The following is a 10035-nucleotide window of genomic DNA, read 5'->3' as shown; positions in this document are numbered from 1 at the left end:
GGGTCTCCCTACTGGAACGAGCAGTGGGGAACGGGGGATCCACTTAATAGAGCAAAATACTCTAATGGAATTAGTGGACTAAAGTCAGTCACACCTCGACTTTCTTCCAAATAAAGCACATTTCATTCAGAATATTATGAATACAGGCCTGTAGTTCATGCACATTTTTATTTTTATTATTTTTATGGCTAAAAAAATAGGTAATACCAAATACCAGCATCTGGCACATACTGTACCTGAATAACAAGAATAGTGAGAAACCCTGAATGCGTGACACTCCACAGGTTAGTATAACTCATTAACCCAAGACAACAGGACAAAGTGAAGCTATTGTAAACAAGGCTGGTATATGCTTCTATACTTCAGAAATAAGTGTGGAAAAAGTTTCATGTGAAACAAAAATGCAAGTACTGCATTATTAGTAGACAGGTAGTAGGACAGCTACTAATAACATGTAGCCGTCCTACTACCTGTCCGCTAGATCCGATCCCATCTAAGCTCCTTCAAGCTATATCACCGAATGTCACGCCGGCAGTCACACATATGATTAATTCTTCCCTCACTTCTGGCTCCTGTGTTTTTCCATTGTTCTGATGAAGGATGTGTGCAATTGAGAAATATTATTCTCTATTTCATTTCAATTTTTTTTTTCACAGATCTTTGCTATTTTCTTTAGCATTTTTTATATTTAACATATATTTTTAGATGTCCTTGTCTTTTGGACATAACATTCTGGGGCTGCTCGAAGGGGGTCTCGCCCAGGGCGTCATTCAAGCTAGAACCGCCACTGTCCATATGTTACAATTTTCTGTGTCCAGATATTTCTCCGCCCCCCCTCAACTGTCTTACCCCAGTCAAACATTACATGCCAATCTAGTCCTGCATTGTTGCTGTGTGCATATGCACCTGCAGTGTTTCTGTGGTATATCTGCACCTTATCGCATTTTTCGGTCCATTTTACATTTCTGATGACCATTTTCTAACTTTTGGATGTGTTTTGTCACCCTGAAGTGGCTCTCTATTCCAATCCATTTCACCATAGTATAAAAATCTGGTTCCATAGATTTGAAACTTGGGTGTTATGAAGATATAGACAATTTATTTAAAGTGTTCAAATGTTGTTTGACTACTTCACCTTTAAAGCACCAAAGTTATTTTTAATGGAGTTATAGAAATAAAGTTTACTTACTCACATCAGTCTTCAATAGTTTGTAATGTGGATAATCTGATGAGATAGAATACTGCAATTTCTCAGGCATGTGATTTACTGGATTATTCTTTATTTATATCAAATAAACATTGATATCATAAAACAAATATGAATATACCATGAGGATTTTGTCCATATCACCTGGCCCACTCCATCACAATAAACACTATGACTATATCCGCTCATGTTGTTAAAGTTATGTTATTCATGCATTGTGTGTGTGAAGATCGATTTGAAGAGTGTGCTTTATTGATGAAAAGCAGTCAATTACACTTTCTGTCATCTGGTGAAAACCACACAGCTTTTGTGGCTTTTAGATTGTCAGAAAAGGATTATATGAAACCTTATGAGGTTATACTCACCTTCAAACCATTTAGATTATTAGAAGTCAATCAGTTAACAACCTAAAAGTCTTTTTCTACCTTCTTACTTACTTTGCAACTCAAAAGAAAATGTTGGACTTGGTTTTCAGTAGCCACAAGTCGATGTGCTTAACATTGAAAAGCCTACTGTATATCAACAGGTGCCATGCTCAATTGAACATAATATCCTTATCATTTATTTGGAAGTGTACTTAAAAGAGCTATATTTAAATGCTAAATTAACATAACCTAGGAAAGTGCTTTACATATACATATACAGTATATAAGGTATGTTCTTTCTATTGTTGTTACACATTTCTTTTAGTATATTTAGTACATTAAATAAATGACTCACATCATATTTATCATATTAAAAAAATATACAACTCTGTCTCTGTCCTCTTCATGCTCTCCAGAGGATAAAAATAATTATAGTGAGGTATTTATAATAGTTGCAGTAGCGGGAAATCGACACCTGGCGGCGGTAAACGTCCCGTGACGTAATCGCCTGACCTCACAAAGATGGCGGCGGCCACTGGCGGGTACAGCCGGTTCGTTTCCGTTTCTAGAAAACTGGGAAGTTATTTGTTTAAAACGGCCCTTATCGGCCAGGCTGCGACGAGCGGCAGCAAAATGGACTCGGAAAGGACAGCGAAGGTTTGACAGTGCAGTTTATTAGTTTGAGTTTTATCGTTAACTGTGTCACGACTTTATATTAGCCACAATAATGTCAAAACAAAGCCTTCATTAGCTGCTGTTTATGTTTCTGTGCTGCACTTAACTGTGCAGTTCACAGTTAGATAACGGTGCAAGCTCACATGCTCCCATTTACACATATAAGTTGGTGTTTTATGTGTTTTTTATCCTCCTCAGCTGGAGTTTGCAGTGCAGATGACATGTGAGAGCTGTGCCGAGAAAGTCAGAGCAGCTCTGGAGGGTAAACCAGGTGAGAGAGCATGGACAGGTGTTTTTATGGCCTGGGGCTGCTTCTCTGTGCATGTTTACATCCTCAGCTGTAACTGACAGCTCTTTGTAATGGTCAGTGTGGTACAAACTGCTCTCATTTCTACAGCAGAGGACCATAACAACAGATAATGTCAGTCTGCTTTTTTTTCCTGCTGCTTGTTTGTGGCTGATTTGTCTTCATGCATTCTAGTGTAGAGCATGTTATATCACTCAAAGACAGTATTGTTTACACAGCAGTAGAGCTGCAAAGATTAATCAGTGAGTCGATCAATAGAAAATGAATCTGCAACTAGGCCTATTGTGATAATCAATAAATCATGCAAGTCATTTTTCAAGCAGAACAATTCCCAAACATTTGACTTGTGTTACTTTTTCATAATTGAATATTTTTGGATTTTGGATAGTTAGGGACATCAAAACATTGTAACATTGAAATGCATACTGTATATCAACAGGTGTCATGTTCAATGAGCACAATACATAAAACAGTTTTGTTGGTGTGTACATTTCTTATAATTTATTTGGAAGTGTACTTAAAAAGAGCTATTTAAATGCTAAACATAACCTAGAGTCTTTTGTTTATTATGATTTATTTATTTATTTACCTCAGTGCACAACAAGTCACCTTTAACATGATAAAATGTGCAATTTGTCAAAAGGCTAGCGTAGTATTCAGTATCCTGTATATATGAAAAATAAAGTTTACAATACTACATGAATGATTAGACTTTCTTTGGGTTTATTTGAGTCGTTTTTTTAAAGGAAATTCTTCTGGGAATCAACAGCAGCTTTTCACAACTCAACACTACTAGCGAAAAACTAAGAACTGTATTTTCACACATTTCATAATTCTTTCCAAGAAAAAACCGACATGTAAAATAAAGCATTATGTAATCACCCTTTCACCAAAAGACCCCATGACACACATACTATACTGTAACTAATAATAAACCTAAGAAGATATAAGCATTCAGTATGTTTTTGAATATGGACACAGTTGATAGTTTGATCTATGACCTGAGTCCGCCTGGATTGTTGTCAGTAATCATTTAGTGTTATAAAAGCCACAAATATGGAGGTGGATGAACAGCAACTGAGATGTCACAGAATGTTTGAGCATCTGTTCGGCATCTGGAAAACCAGAAAATCTTTTAAATGATATAAATCAAAGGTCTCTGTGTGTATTCATTTATTGTATACAATTTGTTGAGGTCTTACATCTCACAGTGAAATAACAGGTTTCATTGTGGTGAACTTCACACGTTTACTACAACAAGGATACAATATGCCTGAAGTATTTCCCCTTATATTTCATTCTTATTTTGCTTTCCTTTATCTTAAATGCTAATTTGTAGTTTCTCAACTTCTGTTTACATCCTTTTAAACATTGCAAGCGTTGTATTTCCTGGCCTTAAATTAAGTCCCACACAGCATTAAATACATCGGTGTGTGTTTGCAGGAGTGCATTCGGTCAGTGTGGATGTTGGTAAGGAGGCGGTGTTGGTGGAATCTGTTCTGACCAGTGCAGATGTGCAGGCTCTGATAGAAAGCACGGGACGCCAGGCCGTGCTAAAGGGCATCGGAGGGTCGGAGCAAGGTGAGAAACCACAAGCATGAAGCTATGTTGTACCTTTTTGTTCAAATTAGATATAAACTGAAATAAATCAACAGTTTGGCTATTTTATACTTATTCTTATAAGTTCTTGTACAATACAAACTGTACTTTCAATGGATGGATACATTGTGTTAAACTGCTGTTAATCTGCTGTTAATTAATCTCCCTGCAGAGCAAAGATACTTGTTAAATGAGGATTAAATGCTGCTCTAATGTGTTCAAACACTAGTTCTGTTCACACATATCAATGAAATGCCTCCTGGGTGAAGAAGGTCGCTCTAAATAGACATATATATAAATATATACACACACACATTTATGGTGCATAATGTACAGTGTAGCTTTATTGGAGCAGAGCCAAGACGTTTTTAGCTGGGTTAACCTCTCAAACTGAGCTGGTTATGCTTGATTTAAAAAAATTAAAAGAAAACTCACCTCAGTCTGTCTCTCCAGGTCTATTTCTGTGTATTTTTATGTTCAGCGCTCAGTTTCTCACAGATAAAATCAAACATAAGATGGGAAGTATAATCTGATCATAAGCAGTCACCTGAGACACATTTGTGATGCATTCTTATTACTTATGTGAACTGCGATCCGTCTCGGTCAGATCCTAACATGATGTATAGAGGTGCGTTCAGGGCCACAGCGGTAAACATACAAACTGTTCAGGATCTGTGTGTTTCTTTTTGACAGACCTGGGTGCAGCGGTGGCCATGCTGGCTGGTGTAGGAAAGATCCAGGGAGTGGTGCGTTTCCTCCAGTTGTCTACCGACCGTTGCTTGATCGACGGGACCATTGACGGGTTGGAGCCCGGACCCCACGGCCTCCATGTCCACACCCTGGGGGACCTCACAGAGGACTGCCTCAGGTAGGTTTGGTAAAAGTTAAAACATATCAATAACCTGAAATGAAATCAAACATCAGAGTTAAGAAGCTTCATATGCAGAGAGGTTTGAAGGAAATGTAAGAAAGATGACATTTTTATATTTTACAGTGTCTTGGGTTTAAATTTAGCTTCCATATACTTTATTTGAGCCATCCTTGATCCCCTGGCACAGACACAAGGTGCTAATTCATTTCCTTGAGAAAATACTGAGAGTCCTTCATAGATCTGGGAAGTACTTTTCCACACTGTAAAAAAAACCCCATTTCAAACTTTTCCTATTAAAGATATCATGAGTGATCCTCGTCATGTAAACACAAGAGTCTCCTGAATAATTGAACCCTAATACAGGTTTGTCTGAAACCTTTTTTCCCCTGTCAATTTGGTGGATGGCTCATAATATTACAACATCCATTAAGAGACGAGTCAGAGAGGAGAAACGGAGCAAATGCACAACACTTTCTCATCTCAGTTTGAAGCAAAATACCACGCTGTAGGTATAGAAACTAAAATTGTGACAGAATCTGGAAGTGAACTGATTTTCAGCTCATAAATGTATTATTGGGCCTCTATAAAGTGTAATCTTGGGCTTCCACTTGGCTTTAGCAGTGCATGTAACAGAAGTGTAAGCTCAATGAAATTTCTAGTATAGATGTGCACCTTGGGAGTCACAGTCGACTTCTCTGTTTGCATTTTCACGCATAAAAGCTTGTGGCTTTTATCAACGTTTAGGTCTTCTAATATGCAGAATATATACAGTAGCTGGTCAGATTTTGTTCGACACTTTTATTAGCATCATTTTAAAACTCCACAAACCATTTTTACCACAATAGAGAGAGGCATTTAATTGCTTATACTAAGAAATATTTGAAAGTAGAAGCTTTAAAAACAGGAAATTTCCAAGATCATTTCTTTTCAGGAAGCATCCCTAAACACCCCAAAAAAATTCACATCATAAAACATTATATAAGACATATTTGCGCCATCATGGTGGCCTCGGGGGGGCTGTGACTCATACCATGTTAACTACAACATCCCAGTTTAGAGTCAAGCTGGGGGACTTTTTTGTTTCATGTCATCCTTCTTTCTCTGCCTCCGCATTTCCGGTCTGCTTGTTGACCACACGTACTATCAATTAAAGGCAAATATGCTCAAAAATATAAGAAAGGGCAGCATTATCTAACACAGATGTTCCTCTTCTGTGCTGATGATTCAGCTGCGTGTGCTCAATCTGTCAGTCGTCTAAATTGTTGATGCGGAAAGTGAATGAGACTGAAGTATCCAGTTTCTTCCTCTTGTTTAATTGAATTAAATTTCTCCCATTCTGCAGTTGTGGAGAGCACTTCAACCCCTTTGGAAGACAACACGGCGGACCAGAGGACCCTGAAAGGGTACAATACTGTCTTTTCCTCAGAGCTCCATTAATATAACCTGTCATGTAATCATTCATTTTTATAAGTTTGAAGTCCACTTGCTTGATGCTGTGGATCAGAGCATTTCGGCGCATGAATATCAAGGAGTAAAGTCTTTTTTTATCATAAATCCTCACAAAGTCACTCCTGAGAATTTCAACACAGGCCAAATACGAGATGTGATTTCCCGCTCAGATTGCCAAATTTGTCCCACAGGAGCTATTTGGAGCAGTTCTGCTCCAGGTGCTAAACTTTCAATAAAGTGTGTGAAAGAGCTGCGACTCAGAGGCCCTGCTTCTTGGCTTTCATGCTGTGTGCTCCTAGTGTATTTATGTTTTTTTTTACGGTTCAGTGTTATTCATTTGTTGTGTGTCACTGTGGTTATGTGTAATTCTCACATTTAGTATTGTTGCACAGCATGTAGGTGATCTGGGAAATGTTGTCGCCGGACCAGATGGCAGAGCCTCATTTAGACTAGAAGACAGTCAGCTAAAGGTAACAGTCACACACACACAAACACACACATACACAAACAGAACGTGACACTGCTAATAAGCCAGATAAATACAATATATTGAGCTTAATTTAGGAAGAAAATCTGTTTTTTATTAACTTTTAATTTGTGAAACAGCACCGAACAGCAGGTTGTATTTTCCTCCTTATTTGATACCTTTTGTTGCCCGCGCTGCAGGTGTGGGATGTGATTGGCCGGTCACTCGTAGTGGACGCAGAGGAGGACGACCTGGGTCGAGGCGCTCACCCGCTCTCCAAACAGACCGGAAACTCTGGAAAAAGGTGAGTCAGAAGCAGTGGACACAAGATGAGATCAAAGTGGTGCGTGTAGTGTGAGCTGGAGGTTCAGTGTTCATTGACTCAATATTACAGGAGGTGGACAAAATAACAGGAACATTTGACATCAGCGCTAGCAATATTATATTGTACAGACATACAGTTGCCATGTATGTAAGATTATCTCTAAATTTCAATGTGTATATATAAAACTATTGTAATATTGTGCTGTACATTGATGTTATCTTGATAATGGGTTATTTTAAAAGTTAAAATGAAGAATTCCTGTGTAAAACATTGTTTTGTTTGATGTCTTACCAGATTATAATAAATCAACATTAAAAAGAAACTTTAATATTGATTTCTACCACATATACAGCCCTATTTTTGTCAGTCAAATTTCACGAGTTGAAATCTTTCAAGAGACAAAAAAGTGTAATTAGCTTATGATTTATAAGTACCAGTCATGTCAAATATTAAAAGCACTGTTAAAAGGCTGCTATTCAGTAACATGGCTGGTCTTTTGAAGCTGATGTTTTTTTCTTTATTTTAACAATTAAATTAAAGTTTTTTACAAAAGGAAAAATAATTAAAATGAAGTGTGGTATACATTTCCTACTCCACTGTCTTCATTTGCATATTTTCCCTAATTTCATCCAGATCTAGACACACGAGGATGGCGCCACGCTGTTGCCAACCCTTTTATCATTTTTCTGTCTCTTTTTTTTCTCTCCTCTGCAGGCTGGCCTGCGGCATTATCGCCCGATCAGCGGGCCTCTTCCAAAACACCAAGCAGATTTGTGCCTGCGACGGGGTCACGATATGGGAGGAGAGAGACCGGCCGATAGCTGGGAAAGGTCGAAGCAAAGCCAACACAGAGACGCCGGCAGCAAACCTCTGAAGCGGACACACAAACACCAGCCGGATCTGTGACTGTCACAGTAATGATCTGTGTTCGGCAGACAGACAATCAGAGCTGAAGCGAGGAAGACCGAGCATGCACAGCTGGACAGATGACCAAAGAAAAATGGCCTTATTTTCTTTTTTCTTTTATTTTGTTTGTTACCCCAATGACAAAATGAAAAGCACTTACAGTTTACAGGTAGCGTCCTTTGAATGTTTTTTAAAGCACTTAAACAGGTCATCTGATTAGCTAGATCTCTGTTAACACTGCTAAATGTTTGCATAACCAGCCGCCTCTGGCAACAACTGTCTCATCATGGTGTAAAAATGATGTTTGATGTGCTTTGAGATATTAGTTTCGTCTGTGCACTGGCTGAGATAAACGCTCCTCAGGTTCCCATTAAAATGTCTAATTATGCAAGTTTCCTAAAAGAGAACTAGTGGTAAAAAACACATCACACTAACATCCTGCTACTCTCACATTGCATCACACACTGTGAAGTAGCTCAAATAATTTGCAAAGATAGAAACTGATTATGGTAAAAGATTTATCTACATATATTGAAATTAAAGAGGGAAATCAACACATTCACACACACAGATGGGATTACGAAATGTGTGATTCTGAAGCTTATTTTATTTACTCTCACCAGGACTAGTAACCTTCTAGCTAGGCGCCTCAATTTCCCACCAATTTGAGTCCTTTGTAACACATTTGTTGATTTAAAATGCTTAAAAACCTAGTTTAAATGTTTAAACACTATCAGAAAAGTTGAAACTGATGTCTTAAAGTAATATTAGATAACCAGTTACAACAAAGTTTGTAAGAATGTGGTTCAACACTGGACAAAGGAGTAATTTATTGTAAGTAATGTATTGTACAAAACTAAAGTAGTAATAGTAAAGTATTATTAGTGTCATGGAAAGTTTGACCAAGCCTTGCTAAACTTAAACATGCGCATTTAGAGGATCACGGGTTTACATGTGCAGCCGCCACCGCAGTGTGTTAGCTTAACCACTTCCCTCTGTTTAAAGAAGTACAATAAAGAGATCCTCCAACAAAAAAAGGGGAACAACTGAGCCCACCCCCTAAACATAAAGAGATAATCTGCACCGTCATTGGCTGCATTTGGACAATGTTCCTGCCTCAGTGTGTTCATTATAAAGCCATAAGGTGGAGTGAGTGACTTGGGTAAGAGAGATGAGGGGAAAAGCCTGGAAGAGAGAATCATATTCCACCCGGGGTGAAAGGGCAAGAGGGGGTAAAGGTTTTAGAGGGGGGGGCGTCGTGAAAGATTGTGTGCTCAGCTGTTTGTTTTTTTTCTTTTTCCAACATGGAGTGTGTGTATTGAGTTCTTCATGGCTGCTGTGGCTTCAACTTCAGAGCCACACAATGCTGGAAACTGGCATTTTTGTAAATCATGATCATGTGCCATAAATCCTTTGATGACTTCATCTGAAATTGCACTCGATGATTGAAGTATAAAACGATGTATAAAACTTCTACCTGCCGACACTTGTTGATTTCTGCTGAGACGTTTTTCTTCTTGATGGAGACGTCAATGTTAGGATGTTTCGTGTGCCGTAATGGCCGTATGAGAGTTATGTAGCAAAGTTCTACATTGATTTTTTTCTTTTTTCTCAAATTGAACATCTGTCTTGTCCTCGTGACGCCTGAATAAGCTTATTGAACCCCCCCCCAATCCAAATGTTCAGTCTCTATCTTCTTTTCCATTTCTCTCTTAGGGCTGTGAATGCAACTTGAATGTAGGGCTGCAGCTAACATTTGCTTTTATTATTATAATAATATTATAAATGTTGATTCATTTTATGATGGGTAATTTTGACTGTAAAATGTCATAAAAACAATGAAAATGCACATTATAGTTATAGTT

At 38.1% G+C, this 10035-nt stretch overlaps 1 protein-coding gene across 1 annotated transcript; it reads left to right on the top strand.

Annotated features, from left to right (window-relative positions):
• The first annotated feature begins 2107 nt into the window (after positions 1-2107).
• On the top strand, positions 2108-10035 carry ccs (copper chaperone for superoxide dismutase). Its single transcript, XM_062444602.1, has 8 exons — positions 2108-2229; positions 2446-2518; positions 3998-4135; positions 4847-5021; positions 6367-6427; positions 6866-6943; positions 7140-7243; positions 7979-10035. The coding sequence occupies exons 1-8, from the start codon at positions 2206-2208 to the stop codon at positions 8136-8138; spliced, it is 813 nt and encodes a 270-aa protein (XP_062300586.1). The 5' UTR covers positions 2108-2205; the 3' UTR covers positions 8139-10035.

This window comes from Scomber scombrus, chromosome 23 (genome assembly GCF_963691925.1).
Source record: "Scomber scombrus chromosome 23, fScoSco1.1, whole genome shotgun sequence".
NCBI lineage: Eukaryota > Metazoa > Chordata > Actinopteri > Scombriformes > Scombridae > Scomber > Scomber scombrus.
This window is presented reverse-complemented; position numbering and strand designations above follow the sequence as displayed.